A 23538-nucleotide genomic window follows, 5' to 3' on the forward strand; every position below is an offset into this window, starting at 1 on the left:
ATGCCCGCGACACCCGGCGAACTGTCGGCGACAGCCTAGTCGCCAGCAGTCGCCTTAAAATCGCCTAAAGTGAGACAGACCCTATTTAACTCTGTAGAATTATGCAGCATGATGAATTTCAAGTAGAAAAATCTATGGAGGATGTAAAGAACCATAAAAATTCAGAATGCAGAAGCATGGAACTGCAGATGCTGGTTTACATGAAAGCTGGAGTAACTCAGCAGGTCAGGCAGCATCTGTGGAGAACATGGATAGGTGACGTTTCACAGAGTACTGGAGTAACTCAGCAGGTCAGGCAGCATCTGTGGAGAACATGGATAGGTGACGTTTCGGGTCAGGACCTTTGACCAGGATGGTGTCCACATGGATAGGAAGGGCTGGCGGGAGCACTTTGTACCAAAGCGCTTTCATGCTTTGCACATGATTGCAGCACCTGCACTATAAGAAAATAACTGCAGATGCTGGTACAAATCGAAGGTATTTATTCACAAAATGCTGGAGTAACTCAGCAGGTCAGGCAGCATCTGCACCTGCTTGTGTGTGATGTGGGCGATGTGGACAGGTGCATGGACAGCATGGAGCACTTTGTACCAAGGTGTGTTTGCCCAGCCTGTAGAGGCATCCCCTGGGGCCGCTCCAATGAGGGTCGGGGGCGGGAGCTGAGGCTTGGCCCGGTCCGCACCTCTGGCCAGATGTGATGGAGCAGGCGGGCGGGCTCGGGAGTGCGCTGTGGGTGCCGGGCAGGGGCAGGGCGCTGGGCTGGCTGTTGTTGTTGCTGGTGTTGCTGTTGCTGCTGTTGCTCGGACAGGTGTTGAGGCAGCGCCGGCCCCGTGGCTTCCCACCCGGCCCCGCCGCCTTGCCGCTGGTCGGCAGCGTGCTCTCCCTCCTCACACAGCCGCACGTCTTCATGCTCAGACAGAGCCAGGTCCATGGGCAGGTAGGGACAAGCCTCTCTCCCCTCTCCCTGACCGCCCGCACCGCACCGCCTTGCTACAGTCAGGATACAACGCACAAACTGGCCCCACGCCCCAACTTGCCCGCGGCGACCTACATGGTCATAAGCTGTGTGTCTATCACAGAGTCACAGAGTGATACAGTGTGGAAACAGGCCCTTCGGCCCATCTCGCCCTCACCGGCCAACAATGTCCCAGCTACTCTAGACCCACTTGCCTGCGCTTGGTCCATGTCCCTCCAAACGTGTCCTATCCATGTCCCTGTCTAACCGTTTCTTAAAAGATGGGATGGTCCCAGCCTCAACTACCTCCTCTGGAAGCTTGATCCATACACCCACCCCCCTCTGTGTGAAAAAGTTACCCCTCGGATTCCTATTAAATCTCTTCCCCTTCACCTTGAACCTATGTCCTCTGGTCCTCGATTCCCCTACTCTGGGTAAAAGACTCTGTGCATCTACCCGATCTATTCCTCTCATGATCTCCCCTCATCCCCCTGCGCTCCATGGAATAGAGACCCAGCCTACTCAACCTCTCCCTGTAGCTCACACCCTCTAGTCCTGGCAACATCCTCATAAAATACAAACAGCGCCCGTAGTCAGGATCACACCCAGATCTCTGGCGCTGTGAGGCAGGGACACTAGCCGCTGTCACCTATCCGTGACATTGTTATAGAGTCCTGGAGCGTGGAAACAGGCCCTTCTCCTAAGTTGCCCACATCGACCAACATGCCCTGTCTCTGCTAGTCCCACCTGTCCACGTTTGGCCCATATCCCTCTAAACCGGTCCTACCCACGTACCTGTCTAAATGTTTCTTAAACATTGCGGTAGTCCCTGCCTCAACTTCCTCCTCCTCGTTCCATGCACCCACCACCCTTTGTGTAAAAAACCTCTACACTGGAGATAACAAGGAACTGCAGGTGATGGGTTTCACAAAAGGACACAAAGTGCTGGAGTAACTCAGCGGGTCAGACAGCGTCCCTGGAAAACATGGATCGGTGATGTTTTGGGTGTATATATATATATATATATATATATATATACACATGCACATTAAAACAAATAAACAAACAATAACAGGTTAAAGGGGTATTAGCTGAGATGGGGTTTCTTGGTCAGCATGGACAAGTTGAGCTGAAGGGCCTGTTTCTGGGCTGTATGACTGTGACTTTAAATGTAATGGTAAACTGTGGAAAAAACCAGCAAGGACCTTTGTACTTGACTTATCATGCTGCGACTGAGTATCAAGTACTTGGCCTCCGAGGATGTGGGATGACCCACGAGCTGCTCACTGGAGCAGGCATTCATCTAGCGCCTTTACTTGGAAGACTCATTGTTGATAAATGCAGTCGGATTTCAATGATGGAAAGATTTAATATCAAGCTGAGGGGCTACTTATTCACACAGAGGGTGGTGGGTATATGGAACAAGCTGCTTTTGAAAGGTACTTGGACAGGTATGTGGGGAGGAAAGATTTAGAGGGATATGGGCCAAATGCGGGCATATTGGGATTAGCACAGATGGGACACTTTGGTTGGCATGGACCAGTTGGGCTGAAGGGCCAGTTTCCATGTTGTACGACTCTATGATCCCTTCCCGAGCCAGGTAACGTTTCCCGTCAGAAGGGTCAGAAGGATGATTGGGAAGTGGGAAACAAAGTTTCTGTGGGGTTCGTGATAAAGCACCAAGCTTGTGCCAGGCCAGGTGAGGAAAGTCTGCCCCCAGCTCCACCACTGCCCCTCAATATCCTCCCAGTATCCACACTCCAACCCAACATCTGACGTCCACAGAAATATTCTCTCTGCATTATTATTCCATGCTTTCTGCACAGGACATTTCTGCAGAAACACCCGTTTGTTGAAAATATTGAAGACAAGGGCGCCATGACATTTGTAAATGACTCTGCAGTGTGAAGTCTCTGATCATTGATCATTCCCCCTCCCCTGTGCAGGGCACCAGGCAATCTGCGGCCCTGTCTCCAGACGTTACTTATCAGACGTATTATTCAAAACTATCATTCTCAGCTCAAACACATTCTTTGATCTAGTAATAGACACAAAATGCTGGAGTAACTCAGCGGGACAGGCAGCATTTCTGCAGAGAAGGAATGGGTGACGTTTCGGGTCGAGACCCTTCTTCAGACATCTCGACCTGGAAAGTTACCCATCCCTTGTCTCCAGAGATGCTGCCTGTCCCGCTGAGTTACTCCAGCTTTTTGTGTCTATCTTCGGTTTAAACCAGCATCTGCAGTTCCTTCTCACACGTTTCTTTGTTCTAGTGTCTGGAATACTCAGACTGTCTTCAATCAACAGCAATAAAGGTTGCTTCTTTCACAGTTAGATTGTACAGCTATTCATCAACGTGAGATGTAACAACATTGATAAGGAAAAGGATGTGTTAATTCAATGTAAATGCCTGGGATCAATTAATCGATTAACATGTTAGAACAGCACCCAGAGCATGTCAGAGCACAGAAGTGACTAATCCAGCACCGGCTACTGCACTAGTCCAATTGATATCATCTCTCTGATCTTTTCCCCAACTAACTGTGTCCCCTTGGTGTGTCGAGGTGATTGTTTTACACTGGTACTGTTGAATCTGTTTCAGTCATTCTTCCTGGTCATGTATTGCTATCACAACACAGAGGGACCCGGTGAGAGAGGGCTGCTGAGAGAATGAAGAGGGGCCTAATGTGGGGGGGGGGGGGGCATTGAGAGGCAAAAGAGGGTGGGGGAGGTCACAGAACAAAGTTCTGGTGGGAAATGTTACCTGGCTCAGAAAGGGATCATAGAGTCGTACAGCATGGAAACTGGCCCTTCAGCCCAACTGGTCCATGCCAACCAAAGTGCCCCATCTGTGCTAATCCCAATATGCCCGCATTTGGCCCATATCCCTCTAAACCTTTCCTCCCCACGTATCTGTCCAAGTACCTTTCAAAAGCTGCTTGTTCCATATACCCATGAATATGAATGCCTGCTCCAGTGGGCGGCTCGTCAAGTCAAGTCAAGTCAAGTCAATTTTATTTGTATAGCACATTTAAAAACAACCCACATTGACCAAAGTGCTGTACATCTGATTAGGAAAAAAAAAAGAAACATACAGTGGCCGGCAGCCAAACACAACGGCGCGGCCATCTTGAACAAAATGTTTAACTAAAGCAGAATGGTGTCCCGCGGCCGCGCCACACCGGGCGATGGAAGGCCCCGCGGCCGAGCCGCACCGGGCGATGGAAGGCCCCGCGGAAGAGACCTAAAAAAAAAAGAAAGATTTCCCCCACCCACACCCCCCCCCACATACCCACCCACCCTCACCACCCCCCCCCCCACCCCCACCCCCCCCCACATACACAACCAAAACAAAACACCCCACCACCAACACACAAACAAAAAGGACAAAGGACAAACAGACTGCCAGCGAGAGCAAATACTGTGCGAGATCATCCCACATCCTCGGAGGCCAAGTACTTGATCCTCAGTTGCAGCATGATAAGTCAAGTACAAAGGTCCTTGCTGTTTTTTTCAACAGTTTACCATTACATTTAAAGTCACAGAGTCGTACAGCCCAGAAACAGGCCCTCCAGCTCAACTTGTCCATGCTGACCAAGATACCCCATCTCAGCTAATACCCCTTTAATTGTTTGTTTATTTGTTTTAATGTGCATGTGTATACATATATATATATATATTTACACCCAAAACATCACCGATCCATGTTTTCCAGGGATGCTGTCTGACCCGCTGAGTTACTCCAGCACTTTGTGTCCTTTTGTGAAACCCATCACCTGCAGTTCCCTGTTATCTCCAATGTAGAGGTTTTTTACACAAAGGGTGGTGGGTGCATGGAACGAGGAGGAGGAAGTTGAGGCAGGGACTATCGCAATGTTTAAGAAACATTTAGACAGGTACGTGGGTAGGACAGGTTTAGAGGGATATGGGCCAAACGTGGACAGGTGGGACTAGCAGAGACAGGGCATGTTGGTCGATGTGGGCAACTTAGGAGAAGGGCCTGTTTCCACGCTCCAGGACTCTATAACAATGTCACGGATAGGTGACAGCGGCTAGTGTCCCTGCCTCACAGCGCCAGAGACCTGGGTGTGATCCTGACTACGGGTGCTGTTTGTATTTTATGAGGATGTTGCCAGGGCTCGAGGGTGTGAGCTCTTGGGAGCAATTGAGTAGGCTGGGTCTCTATTCCATGAAGCGTAGGAGGATGACGGGAGTTCTTTTAGAGGGAAACAAAATCATGAGAGGAATAGATCAGGTAGATGCACAGAGTCTTTTACCCAGAGTTGGGGAATCCAGGACCAGAGGACATAGGTTCAAGGTGAGGGGGAAGAGATTTAATAGGAATCCGAGGGGTCGCCGTTGGGGACTATAATGAACACTGTCACTTTGTCAGCATGCTTCACGTGTTGACACTTTGCATACTTTGTCGATGGCGTGTAAAACAAAGAATTTCACTGTGACAGGCCACATGTGATAATAAAGTATTCATTCATTCGTTATCGCTCCTCCTGCTCATTTTGCTAATTATCTTACAATATCCCTTGGCTACTGACCCTTCTGCCTTCTGAGAATGGACAGACAACGTTTTGGGTCGGGACCCTGATACAGACTGTTGTGGGAGAAAGCTGGAAAACAGAGGTGTGGGCGAGACAAAGCCTGGCAAGTGATAGGTGGATACAGGTGAGAGGGGTGGTTGGCAGATGGGTGGAGTAAGTGCAAAGGCTAGGGGTGAAAAGGAGCGAAAAAAGATGTCAGATAGGGGGGAGGGATGAGAATGGAGGGATGTAGGTGGAAGGGAAAAGGGGGATGGCGAAAGTGTCCTGTTTAACAATCTCAATGGTGGGCTTTATCAATCATCAATGGTACTTTATCAATCATCAATGGTGCTTTATCAATCATCAATGGTGCTTTATCAATCATCAATGGTGCTATATCAATCATCAAAGGTGCTTTATCAATCATCAATGGTGCTTTATCAATCAATCAATCAATCAATTGCTTTATCAATCTACCAATCAATCAATCAATGGTGCTTTATCAATCAATCAATCTGTGGTGCTTTATTGTCACGTGTACACTGCAGAGTGAGATTCTTTTTCCATGGATCACACATGCACGAGTTGTCATATTTTGGCGCCATTTACAAAAAGCCTCTCGTTTATCAACAGCAGAAATAAAATTCCTGGATTATCCTAGTCTGCTTTTGGAGGGGAGTGTCATACTTGGCAGTATTTTAGTTCACATAGAGTGTTGTGAAATTATTAACTGAGTTCCTGCTATTTTTGTCTTGCCTTCTCTCAGTGCCTAGAATATAAATTATTTAGCCTTTCTTATTTGTCTAATTCAAATGTCTTTTATGTGTTCAGTTCCATTGTCACTGGAATCAGAGTTGAACTTAATGGGGCTACAACCATCTTTTCTGATTCTATGTTCTAAAAATTTACCTTATTGTGAAAACAATGAAACAAATAACTTGAAATGTTAATGCCCCAAATAAACTGCTGATGCTTCGGATTCCATGCCCTGTATCCCAACGCAAAATTACAAATCGGAAGCAAAAAGTGCTTCAAGAAGTGTTGCATTGTTCTAACGTGCAAATGGCTCAACTCACTGGCATTGGTTTAAGTAAAGAATATTAAACTTTAAAGTAAAGTTTAGAAATATTAATGTGATCGGCTTGTGGAGATATTCTAACCTCACAGAAGCTTTATTACATGTAGTATGAGCAGAATGCAATTATCTTAGTGTCCATTTCAACATAAACTATGCATGTAAACTGCATGTATTGTTATCTAATTTATTTCAATTTAACCATATAACCATATAACCATATAACAATTACAGCACGGAAACAGGCCCGTTCGGCCCTACCAGTCCACGCCGACCACTTTCTCTGACCTAGTCTCATCTACCTGCTCTCAGACCATAACCCTCCAATCCCCTCCCATCCATATACCTATCCAATTTACTCTTAAATAATAAAACCGAGCCTGCCTCCACCACTTCCACCGGAAGCTCATTCCACACAGCCACCACCCTCTGAGTAAAGAAGTTACTCCTCATGTTACCCCTAAACTTTTGTCCCTTAATTCTGAAGTTATGTCCCCTTGTTGGAATCTTCCCCACTCTCAAAGGGAAAAGCCTACCCACGTCAACTCTGTCCGTCTCTCTTAAAAATTTTAAAACCTCTATCAAGTCCCCCCTCAACCTTCTACGCTCCAAAGAATAAAGACCCAACCTGTTCAACCTCTCTCTGTAGCTTAAGTGCTGAAACCCAGGCAACATTCTAGTAAATCTCCTCTGTACCCTCTCCATTTTGTCGACATCCTTCCTATAATTTGGCGACCAGAACTGCACACCATACTCCAGATTCGGCCTCACCAATGCCCTGTACAATTTCAACATTACGTCCCAACTTCTATATTCGATGCTCTGATTTATAAAGGCAAGCATACCAAACGCCTTCTTCACCACCCTATCCACATGAGATTCCACCTTCAGGGAACAATGCACAGTTATTCCCAGATCCCTCTGTTCCACTGCATTCCTCAATTCCCTACCATTTACCCTGTACGTCCTATTTTGATTTGTCCTACCAAAATGCAGCACCTCACACTTATCAGCATTAAACTCCATCTGCCATCTTTCAGCCCACCCTTCCAAAAGGCCCAAGTCTTTCTGTAGACTTTGAAAATCTACTTCATTATTAACTACACCACCTATCTTAGTATCATCTGCATACTTACTAATCCAATTTGCCACACCATCATCCAGATCATTAATGTAAATGACAAACAACAGTGGACCCAACACAGATCCTTGGGGCACTCCACTAGTAATTGTGATTGCAAATACCTGAACTGCACCTTGAAATGTGCCTTTCTTGTGTAACAGATCTTCAGCCTGGATCTCGGTGGGATATCGACTGTGGTCATTAATGGCTATGATGCCCTCAGGGAGTGCCTCGTCCACCAGAGTGATAACTTTGCCGATCGACCATCTCTGCCTCTCTTCAAGAAGCTGACCAAAATGGGAGGTAGGCAGGTGGAATAGGCATTGTTTGCCTTAAACTTACAACTGAGAATTCTCCCCAGCCCACCTTAAGGGAGCACTGTGATGCAGCGGTAGAGTTGCTGCCTTACAGCACCAGAGACGGGTTCGATCCTGACTGCGGGTGCTGTCTGTACAGAGTTTGTACGTTCTCCCTGTGACCACATGGGTTTTCTCCGGCTGCTCCGCTTTCCTCCTACACTCCAAAGACTTACAGGCTTGTAGGTTATTTGGCTTCTGTATATTGTAAATTGTCCCTCGTGTGTAGGATAATGTTAATGTACAAGATTGTTGATGGGAATTTTGAGAATTATGAGGAAGATGAGTAAGTTATAGTTTGGTTAACCCTGGAGCTCACATACTGGGGAGCATGATGGGAAAATGGCCAAGATAGAATGTAGTTAAAATAGCTAAAGCTGAAACATTCTGCTGAGAAGCAGGCTTCCTTATCAGTAGGGGGGAGGATAATCCTTTGTAGTTCGGTCTACGTTCTTATGCTCTTGGTCACTGTGTTTAGCAGGGAAGCCTCCCAAAGGTTAACAAATTATGTCTTTTATGGGGGGGACTCGATTTGGTGAGGGAAATCTGGACATTATTGATATTTACATGTTAGATAGATGGGAGGGAGATTTCTAAACACCAAGAAAGTTAAAGTTAACTTTGGGGAGACATTGATTAATGATTTCAACTCCACAAGTAACCATTGTGTCATGAGGATATGAAATCGTATAGTTACTGCAGGATTTTGAAGCAGTTGGAGCTTGCTCACACTGTTTCCCAATGTACATCGTTAAGGCCTTGTTCGATAGACTAACAACTGATCTATGAGTGTTTTTATTTTGTGTCTGTGCCTAAAGTCAGATATATGGTACAGGTAAAGTACAAAATCTCCTCCTACAGAGGTGATCGCTGGTCAGCACGGACTCGGTGGGCCGATGGGCCTCTTTCCAAACTGTATCTCTAAAGTCTAAAGTTACCTTGTGGCTTTTAAATCTGGCATTAAAGTGTGGTTACAACATTAATTGCAATCAACACAATTTAGAATAGGGAAGGAAAAGAATGCAAAACATTTTCACTCTTGGCAAATTAGTACTTAGACCAATCACGGGGAAAGATTGGGAAGTGCATATATTTTCAAATATTGAGTTCCACATGATACTTGGCCTAAAGCACAGTCTTTACCATCCTTTTCCCTGCAAGGAAACCAACCCTAGCATTTCTTTCCATGTATTTGTAATCTATCTCCTCCTGGATTTTTCTTGTAAATCCAGGTATATTCGAGTAGTTCACAGTAATGGGAGAGTCTCGGACCAGAGTTCGCAGCCTACGAATAAAAGGACGTTCCTTTAGAATGGAGATGAGGAGGAATTTCTTTAGCCACATTGTGGTGAATCCGTGGAATTCTGAAGAAGGGTCTCGACCCGAAACGTCACCCATTCCTTCTCTCCCGAGATGCTGCCTGACCTGCTGAGTTACTCCAGCATTTTGTGAATAAAACCGTGGAATTCATTGCCGCAGATGGCTGAGGAGGTAAAGTTATTGGATATTGTTAGAGTGGAGATTGATAGGTTCTTGATAAGTAAGGGCATCAAAGGTTATGGGGAGGATAGGGTTGAGAGGGAAAAATAGATCAGCCAAGATCAAATGGAGGAAGAGGCTCGATGGGCCAAATGGCCTCATTCTGCTCCTATGTCTTATAAATCTGCATGCCATCATATTTTTTCTAAACGGTTATGTCCAGAAATGAGGACAAACTGATGTTTGATTTATGTTCAACGATATTTACTGACAATGAGAGAGGGGAAACCAGATGTGTAGGAAGAAACTGCTGGTTTAAACCAAAGATAGACCCCAAATGCTGGAGTAACTCAGCGGGTCAGGCAGCCTCTCTGGAGAAAAGGGATAGATGACAATGGTGACGAGACCCTTCCTGAAGAAGGGTCTCGACCCGAAACCCCTTTTCGGCCTGAAACGTCACCTATTCCTTTTCTCCAGATATGCTGTTTGACTCGCTGAGTTACTCCAGCATTTTGTGTCTGTCTTTGGAGGGGAAACCAGAGTTCAGGAAGGAGAGAGACGTCAGTACCTGTGTGAGATAATCCTTTGAGTGTACCTCCCCCCAGTGGTGCATCAGTGGAACTGCATCGCAATGCAACATTTAGCACAAGTTTGGGCGACTGTTTCCATAAAATGTCATAGACAATAGACAATAGGTGCAGGAGTAGGCCATTCAGCCCTTCGAGCCAGCATCGCCATTCAATGCGATCATGGCTGATCACTCTCAATCAGTACCCCGTTCCTGCCTTCTCCCCATACCCCCTCACTCCGCTATCCTTAAGAGCTCTATCCAGCTCTCTCTTGAAAGCATCCAACGAACTGGCCTCCACTCCCTTCTGAGGCAGAGAATTCCACACCTTCACCACTCTCTGACTGAAAAAGTTCTTCCTCATCTCCGTTCTAAATGGCCTACCCCTTATCCTTAAACTGTGGCCCCTTGTTCTGGACTCCCCCAACATTGGGAACATGTTTCCTGCCTCTAATGTGTCCAATCCCCTAATTATCTTATATGTTTCAATAAGATCCCCCCTCATCCTTCTAAATTCCAGTGTATACAAGCCCAATCGCTCCAGCCTTTCAACATACGACAGTCCCGCCATTCCGGGAATTAACCTAGTGAACCTACGCTGCACGCCCTCCATAGCAAGAATTGATTGATTAGCTTTTTTTCAAACACCATAAAAATTAAACTTCTGTTAGTGCACATGGGATTTATTGATGAAAAGGCTCTAATAATGCTTTTCAATTTTCAGAATAAATCTGCCTTATTTTCATGCAATTACAGAATAATACATTCCGGAAGGCAGCCAAGCAGCCAATCAAGGCTGTGCTGGCTCTTTGAAAGCACAATTCATTTGAACCCTCTCTGCCATCCTACTGATGTCCCAGGAACTGTTTTTTTCACGTCTTTATCTGATTCCTTATGTTATTAGTAAAACCATATCCCTGTGAGCCTATGAGACAATTATGCTATAGAGGCTTATTTAGACAAGGTTTTATATTGTCTTATGTTCTCTTAAATCTACGCCCTCTGGTTATTGTTCATTCATTATTTGAAAGCATTTATTTTATTTTATGCATGATTTCAAACACCTAAAAAACATTTGGACGAGTACATGATAGCAAAGTTTCAGAGGGATAGGAGCCAAATACAGGCAAAGTGGACTAACTTACACGGGGCATCTTGGTTGGCATGGACAAGTTGGGCCGAAGGGCCTGTGCCCGTGTTATATGACTATACTACTTCCATTAAATTTCTCTCAAAAATCTTTCTATGGCGAACAACTCTAGCATGTCTAGTTTATCCATGTATATTCTAATCTATCATTCCTAGGATTATTCTCGTACACTTGGACACCATCGCATCCATCAAGGGGGTTGGTGGGTCCTGATGGTGCAGAATCTCTTGGGAGTTATCAACACGTCCTCACACACTTATGACCTTTGCCCAGATATCAGTCAAACCCTTCTCAAGCTGGAAAGGGTTAGGGGAAGAGTTACGATGATGTTGCCAGGGCTCGAGGGCCTGAGCTGCAGGGAGAGGTTGGGCAGGCTAGGACTCTATTTCTTGGAGCGCAGGAGGATAGGGAGGTGTATGGGGGTGTACCAAATCATGAGAGGAATTGATGGGGTGAATACACAGAGTCTTTTATGCAGAGTAGGGGAATCAAGAACCAGAGGGCATAAGTTTAAGGTGAGGGGGAAAGATGTAATAGGAACCTGAGGGGTAACATTTTTACACAAAGGGTGGTGGGTGTATGGAACGAGCTACTCGAGGAAGTACTTGATGCGGGTACTATCGCAACATTTAAGAAATATTGAGACAGGCACATGGATAGGAAAGGTTCAGAAGGATATGGGCCAAATGGAGGCATTACTGTGGATGGGACATGTTGGTCAGTGTGGGCACGTTGGGCTGAAGGACCAATTTCCATGCTGTATGACGCTAAGACTCTATAACAATGTCATGGATAGACACATAGATTAGACAGCATAGCTAGCTGCTGCTTCAAAAGTCTGATCCTCCCCAGGTCTGGCAGCCGAGGCCTTTGCTCTGGAGATGTTTAATTAGCACTGGACAGTTATGCATTACAATGATGTGAATGACGTTAAATGTAAATGTTCCCTTTTAAAAGGAGTGTTGGTTAATGTGATGGATGGAAACTGTCCGCCAAGAATAACAAGCGATTCATCATCTCCTCCAGATAACCACTAACAAAGCTGGAACGTTTTGATCTCTGTTTGTGAACAGATGAGAGAAGGAGCAGGGTTGAAAGGAAAGATACATTTACTGGAAGGCACACTGGTGGCTTTTATTTCTGATACAAAGTTCAGAAATACTGAAACTGAAAGCAGGGTTTTATGTCACTGAAGACAAGCTAACCACACAGGCTGGAGTAGAGTGGGTTTTTCATTTTCTAGGAACAACGCTTGTGTTGTACATCATCCGTGGTGCTGAACATTGGAAAACATCTTGTGCAGGAAGGAGCTGCAAATGCTGGCTTAAACCAAAGATAGACACTAAAAGCTGGAGTAACTCAGTGGGATGGGCAGCATCTCTGGAGAGAAGGAATGTGTGACCTTTCGGGTTGAGACCCTTCTTCAGAGGTCTGAAGAAGGGTCTCGACCCGAAACGTCACCCATCCCTTGCTGAATTATTCCAGTTTTTTGTGTCTACCTATTGGAAAACATCTTAATGGGCTGCCCAGGTCAAAGATGACAATGTATTGACAATGACATCCTAAGGACCAGTGAGAGCAGATGAACAGAAAATTCATCAGAGGAAGGTCTGAAGGAAGATTTTTAAAAAGAAGAGAGGAATGAAGTGGCAGAGAAATTTAGGAACTAAATCGTAGAACCTAGGACTTGGGTAGCTGGCGAACATTCACAATGAGGGACGACTATATTTGTGGATGATTAAAAGAATTGGGAGGAGCACAGTTTCTGGGCTGGAGATTACAAGGATGGGAGCAGAAGAATATCAGTACGTGGTGGGAATTTTAAAACCAAGTTGTTTTTAAAAACCTGACAGTGCATGAGATGAGTGAATGGGGCATCCATTGCTGCTCGATCCGCTGAGTTCCTCCAGCAGTTTGTTGCTCCAGATTACAGCATCTACAATCGCTTGCTTCTCCAATCAGGAGACGACTGAATTAAGGCAATAGACAATAGACAATAGACAATAGGTGCAGGAGTAGGCCATTCAGCCCTTCGGGCCAGCACCGCCATTCAATGCGATCATGGCTGATCACTCTCAATCAGTACCCCGTTCCTGCCTTCTCCCCATACCCCCTCACTCCGCTATCCTTAAGAGCTCTATCCAGCTCTCTCTTGAAAGCATCCAACGAACTGGCCTCCACTGCCTTCTGAGGCAGAGAATTCCACACCTTCACCACTCTCTGACTGAAAAAGTTCTTCCTCATCTCCGTTCTAAATGGCCTACCCCTTATTCTTAAACTGTGGCCCCTTGTTCTGGACTCCCCCAACATTGGGAACATGTTTCCTGCCTCTAATGTGTCCAATCCCCTAATTATCTTATATGTTTCAATAAGATCCCCCCTCATCCTTCTAAATTCCAGTGTATACAAGCCCAATCGCTCCAGCCTTTCAACATACGACAGTCCCGCCATTCCGGGAATTAACCTAGTGAACCTACGCTGCACGCCCTCCATAGCAAGAATATCCTTCCTCAAATTTGGAGACCAAAACTGCACACAGTACTCCAGGTGCGGTCTCACCAGGGCCCGGTACAACTGTAGAAGGACCTCTTTGCTCCTATACTCAACTCCTCTTGTTATGAAGGCCAACATTCCATTGGCTTTCTTCACTGCCTGCTGTACCTGCATGCTTCCTTTCATTGACTGATGCACTAGGACACCCAGATCTCGTTGAACACCCCCTCCTCCTAACTTGACACAATTCAGATAATAATCTGCCTTTCTATTCTTACTTCCAAAGTGAATAACCTCACACTTATCTACATTAAACTGCATCTGCCATGTATCCGCCCACTCACACAACCTGTCCAAGTCACCCTGCAGCCTTATTGCATCTTCCTCACAATTCACACTACCACCCAGCTTAGTATCATCTGCAAATTTGCTAATGGTACTTTTAATCCCTTCGTCTAAGTCATTAATGTATATCGTAAATAGCTGGGGTCCCAGCACCGAACCTTGCGGTACCCCACTGGTCACTGCCTGCCATTCCGAAAGGGACCCATTTATCCCCACTCTTTGCTTTCTGTCTGTTAACCAATTTTCTATCCATGTCAGTACCCTACCCCCAATACCATGTGCCCTAATTTTGCCCACTAATCTCCTATGTGGGACCTTGTCGAAGGCTTTCTGAAAGTCGAGGTACACCACATCCACTGACTCTCCCCTGTCAATTTTCCTAGTTACATCCTCAAAAAATTCCAGTAGATTTGTCAAGCATGATTTCCCCTTCGTAAATCCATGCTGACTCGGAACGATCCCGTTACTGCTATCCAAATGCTCAGCAATTTCGTCTTTTATGATTGACTCCAGCATCTTCCCCACCACTGATGTCAGACTAACTGGTCTATAATTACCCATTTTCTCTCTCCCTCCTTTCTTAAAAAGTGGGATAACATTTGCTATCCTCCAATCCACAGGAACTGATCCTGAATCTATAGAACATTGAAATATGATCTCCAATGCTTCCACTATTTCTAGAGCCACCTCCTTAAGTACCCTGGGATGCAGACCATCAGGCCCTGGGGATTTATCAGCCTTCAGTCCCATCAGTCTACCCAAAACCATTTCCTGCCTAATGTGGATTTCCTTCAGTTCCTCCATCACCCTAGGTTCTCCGGCCCCTAGAACATTTGGGAGATTGTGTGTATCTTCCTCAGTGAAGACAGATCTAAAGTAACGGTTTAACTCGTCTGCCATTTCTTTGTTCCCCATAATAAATTCCCCTGCTTCTGTCTTCAAGGGACCCACATTTGCCTTGACTATTTTTTTCCTCTTCACATACCTAAAAAACTTTTGCTATCCTCCTTTATATTATTGGCTAGTTTACCCTCGTACCTCATCTTTTCTCCCCGTATTGCCTCTTTAGTTAACTTTTGTTGCTCTTAAAAAGAGTCCCAATCCTCTGTCTTCCCACTCTTCTTTGCTATGTTATACTTCCTCTCCTTAATTTTTATGCTGTCCCTGACTTCCCTTGTCAGCCACAGGTGTCTCTTACTCCCCTTAGAGTCTTTCCATCTCTTTGGAATAAATTGATCCTGCAAAGTACTGGATTAATCAGTGGGTCAGGCAGCATCAGTGGGGAACATGGATAGGTGACATTTCGGGTTGGGACCCTTCTTCAGAATATTCTTCTTCAGCTATCCATGTTCTTCAGAGATGCTGCCTGCTGGATGTGCAAGTTGGAGGGAAATGTGAATTCCGATTCCAAACAGTGAGGAGGTTGTATTCTGTAAATTAAGCAATTTGAAATTAAAAAGATAATATGAATCTGCCAGTAATAAAAACTCTCCATAAACTGTTGAAAGCTTTGTGCAATTCTTTGAGTTGTTGTTGGTCTCTTACCTGAGCAGGACTCAATAAAGTCTCTAAACATTTCAATTCTTAATTGCTAAGAAGTTTGCAACAATCACCTGCCTGATTCACCTGGTTGGACTGCTCGTCTTTAAGCATGTCTGGTCTGAATTCATTCATTATGTAATCAGTGAATGTGATAGATCAGATCGACAATATTTGTTTATAAATGCAAGATGTAATTAGCTGACCTCTTCATGTTTCTTCTGTATTGGTCGCTGTATGTTGCTGCTCCCGTTAAATCCTGGCGTTTCCTCCAACTTACCCATGATAAATAGTCTGCACTCGATCCGGAGTGTGATGGGTTAAATTACCTGTGGTGGGGGCAATTAATGTGCACATGCAATACTGATATCACTCATGGCACGACGGGCGGCACAGCAGTGCAGCGGGTGGAGCTGCAGCCTCACAGCGCTAGAGTCCCGGGGCCGATCCAGACCCCAGGCTCTGTCTGTGTGGTGTTTGCACACTCTCAAAGTGACCGCATGGGCTCCAGTTTCCACCCACATCCTAAAGATGTGCGGGTTTATTGGTTAATTGGCCCACTGTAAATTGCCCCTAGTGTGCAGGGAGTGCATGAGAAAGTGAAATAACAGAGAACCAGCATGAATGGATGAATGGGACTCGGTTGCTCAACACTTTAACTCCCCCTCCCATTCCCACACTGACCTTTCTGTCCTGGGCCTCCTCCATTGTCAGAGTGAGGCCCAGCGTAAATTGGAGGAACAGCACCTCATGTTTCATTTGGGTAGCTTACAGCCCAGCGGTTTGAACATTGACTTCTCTAACTTCAAGTAGCCCTAGCTTTCCCTCTCTCTCCATCCCCTCCCCCTTCCCAGTTCTCTGACTAGTCTTACTGGCTCTGACTGCATTTTATCTCTGTACTGCCCACTCCCCTGAGATCTGTCTGAAGGGTATCGACCCGAAACGTCACCTATTCCTTCTCTCCAGAGATGCCTCCTGTCCCGCTGAGTTACTCCATCATTTTGTGTCTATCATCACCTATCCAAGTTCTCCGCAGATGCTGTCTGACCCATTGAGATACTCCAGGACTTTGATATATCTAAGGATGTGCTGGCGCTGGAGAGGGTCCAGAGGATGTTTACGAAAATGATCCCAGGAATGAATGGGTTAACATATGATGAGCGTTTGACAGCACTGGGCCAGTACTCGCTGGAGATTAGAAGGAGGAGGGCAGACCTCATTGAAATTTACTGAAGAGTGAAAAGCTTGGGTAGAGCGGTTGTGGAGAGGATGTTTCCACTAGTAGGAGAGTCTAGGATTCAGGAAAAAAGGACATACCTTCAGAAAGGTGATGGAGGAATTTCTTTAGTCAGAGGAGGGTTAACCTGTGAAATTCATTGCCACAGGAGGATGTGGAGACCAAGTCAATGGATATTTTTAAGGCAGAGATAGATAGATTCTTGATTATTAAGGATGTCAAGGGTTATGGGGAGAAAGCAGGAGAATGGAGTTGAGAGGGAAAGATAGATCAACCATGATTGAATGGCAGAGTAGACTTGATGGGCCAAATGGCCTAATTCTGCTTTTATTGCTTATGAACTCTTTGTGTCTTTCCTGCTCTCCCCTTAGGACTGTTAAATTCCAAATATGGTCGTGGTTGGACTGATCATCGGAAGGTAGCTGTGAATTGTTTTCGTTACTTCGGTCCAGGTCAGAAGAGTTTTGAAAACAGAATTTCTGAGGAATGCCTGATCTTTTTGGATGCTGTTGACATCTATAAGGGAAAGCCCTTTGAAGCCAAATGCCTTGTAACTAGCGCAGTTTCCAACATCACAAACCTAATCGTTTTTGGAGAGCGTTTTACGTACGATGACACAGAGTACCAACATATGATTGAGATATTCAGCGAAAATGTAGAACTAGCTGCCAGTATCTGGGCGTTTCTCTACAATGCCTTCCCTTGGATCGGTTTACTGCCATTCGGGAAACATCAGCGGTTGTTCAAAAATGCTGCAGAGGTTTACGACTTTTTGCTCAAGATTATACAGCGGTTTTCCCAAAATAGAACCGCCCAGGAGCCCCGGCATCTCATCGATTCATATCTGGATGAATTGGAAAAGAATATTAATGATCCTGAATCTTCCTTTTCAACAGAAAACTTAATTTTTACTGTTGGCGAACTCATTATCGCCGGAACAGAGACAACAACTAACGCACTTAGATGGGTCATTTTGTACATGGCACTATATCCAAATATTCAAGGTGAGAAAATAATACTCAGACATCAGGGATGCCGTCTGTGTGAGGTTTACATGTTCATGTTGCGAGGCTTGCTTCCGTTACCTCCCACAACCCAAAGACGCATGTGTTGGTAGGTTAATTGGCCTCTGTAAATTGCCTAGTGTGCAGATGGTCGGTGGCATATAGGGGGGGACGATGAGAATGTGGGGAGACCAAGGGATTCTTGTTGGATTAGCCTAAATGGGAGCAAAGTCTGGGCTGAATGGCAAGTTTCTGCCCTCTATGGGCGGCACGGTAGCGCAGCGGTAGAGTTGCTGCTTTACAGCGAATGCAGCGCCGGAGACTCAGGTTCGATCCTGACTACGGGTGCTGTACTGTAAGGAGTTTGTACGTTCTCCCCGTGACCTGCGTGGGTTTTCTCCGAGATCTTCGGTTTCCTCCCACACTCCAAAGACGTACAGGTATGTAGGTTAATTGGCTGGGTAAATGTAAAAATTGTCCCTAGTGGGTGTAGGATAGTGTTAATGTGCGGGGATCGCTGGGCGGCACGGACTTGGAGGGCCGAAAAGGCCTGTTTCCGGCTGTATATATATGATATGATATGATATGATTCCATCCTCTTCTTCTTGCATATGGCGTGCACAGCCGAAAGTTGTAGGTCAAGGGTAGACACCCAGGCCAGGGCAGCATCAGTTGCTGGATGGATGGCCTTAATGCCACCGGGGGAAAGCCTCAGTGAGCAGTCATTCATGATGTGTGGGATGGTCTGATCTGGATAAACGCAGTCGCAAGTGACTCTATGGCACTCACCTAAATTAAAATGATTAAATATCAAAGTTCACCAGAGTTCATTAAATACTTAGGTGTTTCTTTCCCCGGTAAATCTTACTTCCTATTACTTCTAGAAGCGAAAGCAGGCATGATTATCAGTATTGGTGAACTGTTGACATTTAAAAAATAGATTCTGCATCGAAACAAGACCTAAGCCAGTCCAAACTTAAAAGATGCAGACCCAAAAGGTCACCATCCAGAGATGCTACCTGACCTGCTCAGTTCCTCCAATACTGTGTGCCCAAATATCAAGTGCATAGGGGAATCATTTAAAAGGAACCTGAGGGGCAACATTTTCCCAAAGGAGGTGATAGGTCTATGGTGTGAGCATGGGCAAGGATAGGTCTATGGTGCGAGCATGGCAAGGATAATAACAGGACTTAGAACATGGTTGGATATGTACGTGAATAGGAAAACTTTAGAGGGATATGGGCCAAAGGCAGGCAAATGGTCTAGCTTAAATGTGGCATCTTGGTCAGTATGGTCGAGTTGGGCTGAATGGCCTGTTTCCATGCTGTGTGATGCAGTGATTCCTACTCAACCCCTATAGTTCACACAACAATTCTAAAGTGAAACCTCAACAAAAGTACTTTACAACTTATAATATCATTAAGGTTATTATTTCTTTCATTTTACAGAAAGGGTGCATCAAGAAATTGACACAGTTGTGGGCAAAAAGGATATGCCCTCCATGGAACACAAGTCACAGATGCCATATACAGAGGCAGTGTTACACGAAGTTTTGAGATACTGCAACATAGCACCACTTGGTATTTTCCATGCAACCACCAAGAACACTGTTGTTCGGGGCTATTCCATTCCAAAGGGAACTACAGTTATAACAAATCTCTACTCTGTGCATTTTGATGAAAAATATTGGAATACTCCCGATCTATTTTGTCCTGAGAGATTCCTGGATAAAAACGGGCAATTTGTGAAGAAAGAGGCGTTTGTTCCGTTTTCCATTGGTAAGAGGCATTGCAATTCCAAACTTTCTCACTTCAGCAGAGACAAGCAACATTGATTGACAGCTACAAAGTTTTTTTTAAAGTTTAAGTTCATGTTCATTAGTCATAGGAGCAAAATTAGGCCATTCAACCCATCGAGTCTACTCTGCCATTTGATCATGGCTGATTTATCTTTCTCTCTCAACCCCATACACTGCCTTAACCCCATAACTTTGACACCCTTAATAATCAGGAATTTGTCAATCTCCGGTTTAAAAATACCCAATGACTCTCCTCCCCAATACCCAATGAATCCTAGATTCATCCCCCTCTGACTAAAGAAATTCCTCCTCGTTTCCTTTCTAAAGGTACGTCCTTTTATTCTGAAACTGTGACCCCTGGTCCTAGACTCTCTCAGCACCGCAAACATCCTCTCCACATCCACTCTATTCAGGCCTGTCACTGTTCGGTAAGTTGAACTGACAAATACCAAAGCTGTCATTGGAAGAAAAATACACAAGAATCTGTTGTGGAATAAGAAACTTGTTAGGTTGTGCTTTGAGGTAGCTAGCTCTACCATAGCCCAGTTGTCTTACACATAAATATCTGGGACACCAGTCACTTTATGTTTTTGGTCATGACCTGGTAGGTATTACTGAAAAATAAACATCCAGCAAAACGAGTGTAAGATTTGACTGTTACGTTTGAGCAGCTAGGTTGCAGAAGATAAAATGAATTGATGCTGCCTGACCCGCTGAGTTACTCCAGCACCTTGTATCTTTTTCTGTTTTTTTAACCAGCATCTGCAGGGTCTTGTTTCTATATGAAATGTTTAGTTTATGTCATATGGACTGTGAAAAGATTTTTTAAACGCCATGAATTGGGGTAGTTTATTGAAGGACTGCAGTGATATTTTTCATTATGGTTCAGTGATATAACACCTCCAAAGAGCCAAATGTCATGACCTTGTTTTGTGGCCACCTGACACATATGCTTATTAATCATGTGTTCAGGCACCTTATTATCCACAAACTCTGGAGGACTCTGACCCTGTAAAGTTGTATGCTAGCCAGTTTTCAGGGCCCTGGACAACAAAAATTATTTAAACATAAAGGAAGTACTTCCAGGATTCTACAATTTGGAGATGCCGGTCATCATAAGATTGTTAATGTGTCTGACCACTGTTCCCCTGAACTCTGGAGTGGTCTCCACTCGTATTTTTAAATATAGTAACCTTAATTTCATTATGAACCATCTATTTTCATTGCCTAAATGAAAATGGGCAATTTGTGAAGAACGAGAAGGATTTATTCCATGGAAAGATGCTACTTGTGGGTCAAAAAGTGTGGAGACATCTGCAAGGACTTTGGGATGTACGAAACAGGAGGTGTAAATGTCTCATGTCTTTTAGTTTCATTTAGAGCTACAGCTCTAAATTTAGAGAAACAGGCCCTTCGGCCCACTGAGTCTATGCCGACCAACATTCCCGTACACTAGCACTGTCACACACACTAGGGTGAATTTACAATTTTAACAAAGCCAATTAACCTACAAACCTATATGTCTTTGGAGTATGGGAGGAAACCGGAGCACCCAGAGAAAACCCACATGGTCACGGGGAGAACGTACAAACTCCATACAGACAGCACCCATAGTCAGGATCGAACCCGGGGTCTCTGGCACTGTAAGGCAGCACCACTTGCTACCATGTCCTCAACAAACCACATTGAGCAATCAGTAATGTCAAAGTTTGAAACAGTAAGCATGAGTTAGAACAACAAATTCAGCATGAAATTGTACACAGAAAATAAAAGAAAGGAGAGACTGCACAAAGAGAAATAACGAACAAGCTAGAAAAGAAATGGAGTAATTTATTTTCAAATAATAATCTGCAATGATTAAAAGTCAGAGGAGTGAGACTCCGGACTTGTAATGGTTTAATTCTCCATGCTGCAGAGTGTGCAGCACTAATTAAGAGTTACAATACTGTCAAAAGGGTACCTTGTGGCAGGCTAATCCATGCCTCCAATATCAGTAACATTTCACGCTCTGGTTTGTATTCAAATGGAGAAACAGAATAAAGATGAGGCAGTGCATTTGTGAACAGCTTCTGGATTTGTGATCAACGTAGAACACAGAATACAGCACAGGAACGGGCCCCTTGGGCCACAATGTCTGTGCTGAAATTAATGCCAAGTTCAACTAGTCTCCTCTACTTGTAAATGATTCATATCCCACTAATCTCTGCATATCCATGGGCCTATCGAAGTCTCTAAGTGCAACTATTGCATCTGCCTCCATCACCACCCAGGAAACACATTACAAGCACTTACCACCCTTCGTGTGAAAAAAAAAATAACCCATCTCCTTTAAACTTCATTCCTCTCACCTTAAATCTATGCCCTCTATTCCTTACATTTATACCCTGGGGGGAAAAAAGTTTCTGACTGTTTACGCAATCTATGCTTGTATATTTCTATTTAACAAAAGTCGGTGCCTGACTTGGTCCCAAGCTACAATCAGCACTGCCAACCTCATCTTTACTTTCACCATAATGTCTGGCATGTAATGCACAGGGATGGTTTTAGTGGGGGTATATGAGCAATGTATTGTTAATAACATTGAACACTCTGAAGAGGAAGTAGTATTAATACACAATTCGCCTTTTTAAGAGAATTGGATAATTTGTCTTCAATTTTATATTTTGTAGGTCGAAGACACTGCCTTGGAGAACAGCTTGCAAGAATGGAGTTATTTCTGTTTTTTACCATGCTTTTACAAAGATTTCACATTCATTTCCCACCTGGAACTGTTCCAAATCTGAAACCCAAATTGGGAATGACATTACAGCCTCATCCATATCTTATCTCAGCTCAAAGACGTTGAGAAGAGAATATTAAAGTAGTTAGTTATCAATGTAAATATCACTATGGTTGGGAGGGAATTAATCTACAATTAAGAACCAGGGATAACCAAACTCTAATGTAATAAAAAGGAACTGCAGATGTTGCTTTATACCAAAGATGGACACTAAATGCTAGAGTGACTCAGCTGATCAGGCAACATCTCTGGAGGAAATGGATAGGTGATGTTTCAGGTTGGAACCCTTCAGACCATTTTATAACCAAATTCTATTTTGTATTGCCTAATATTATGATTAAGCAAAATAAAATGGGACAAAGAAGCTTGAAGGGGAATTCACAGTTTATGTGAATGGGCAAAATTGAGGATGAAGACAACATGGATAAATGGGGAATCATCCATATTGTAGGGACAAAAGAAAAATAGTTGCATGGTGACAGGTGGGGATTTGTTAATGTGCAAGAGACCTGGGTGTACTGAAAGCAACATGCAGATATGGCAAGCGTGTGGAAAGCAAATTGTACGTTGATGTTTATTGCAAATTATTCTGAGTATAGGAGCAGGAATATCTGAGTATGCCTATGCAGAACCTTGGTGAGACCACACCTGGGGTATCGTGTGCAATTTTGGTTTCTATGCCTAAGATATGATATACTTGCCAGAAATGGCACAATGTGGGGGAGGGGGGGGGGGTGTGTGAGGGAGGACGAATCTCATTGGAACGCAAATTCCCAATCAGGCTAGATAGCCTGCCTGTGAGCTCCACATCCAGAAATGATAGGATACATAATAAGATAACGAGGGTTGAGATGGAAGATTTCCTCATTCATTGTATGGTCAATCTCTGAAATTTTCTACCACAGAAGGTACTGGAAACCAAGTTACAGAATACACTTAGAAAAGTTGGCCAGGTAGATTTCTGGACACAAAAGTCATCAAGGCGAGGGTAGGAATTTGGGATTAGGATGGAGAACCAGACGTCATCACATTGAATTGCAGAGCAGAATGGAGTTGGATGTTGACTCTTCCCACTATGCTTCTGTACCATATTACCTTCACC

General features: G+C 44.5%; 1 protein-coding gene across 1 annotated transcript; it reads left to right on the top strand.

Moving 5' to 3' along the window:
* Positions 1-697: 697 nt before the first annotated feature.
* On the top strand, positions 698-22502 carry cyp2r1 (cytochrome P450, family 2, subfamily R, polypeptide 1). Its single transcript, XM_078415598.1, has 5 exons — positions 698-937; positions 7850-7991; positions 17227-17859; positions 19308-19637; positions 22327-22502. Exons 1-5 carry the CDS (start codon positions 698-700, stop codon positions 22500-22502), a joined length of 1521 nt encoding a protein of 506 aa, XP_078271724.1.
* The last annotated feature ends 1036 nt before the right edge of the window (positions 22503-23538 follow it).

Source organism: Rhinoraja longicauda, chromosome 18 (genome assembly GCF_053455715.1).
Source record: "Rhinoraja longicauda isolate Sanriku21f chromosome 18, sRhiLon1.1, whole genome shotgun sequence".
Lineage (NCBI taxonomy): Eukaryota > Metazoa > Chordata > Chondrichthyes > Rajiformes > Arhynchobatidae > Rhinoraja > Rhinoraja longicauda.

Coding starts and splice junctions, on each gene's coding strand:
- cyp2r1 (XM_078415598.1), top strand. CDS start 698: ATGGAGCAGGCGGGCGGGCTCGGGAGTGCGCTGTGGGTGCCGGGCAGG. Junction 17,860..19,307: donor ACTATATCCAAATATTCAAG/GTGAGAAAATAA, acceptor TTCATTTTACAG/AAAGGGTGCATCAAGAAATT. Junction 19,638..22,326: donor GTTTGTTCCGTTTTCCATTG/GTAAGAGGCATT, acceptor TATATTTTGTAG/GTCGAAGACACTGCCTTGGA.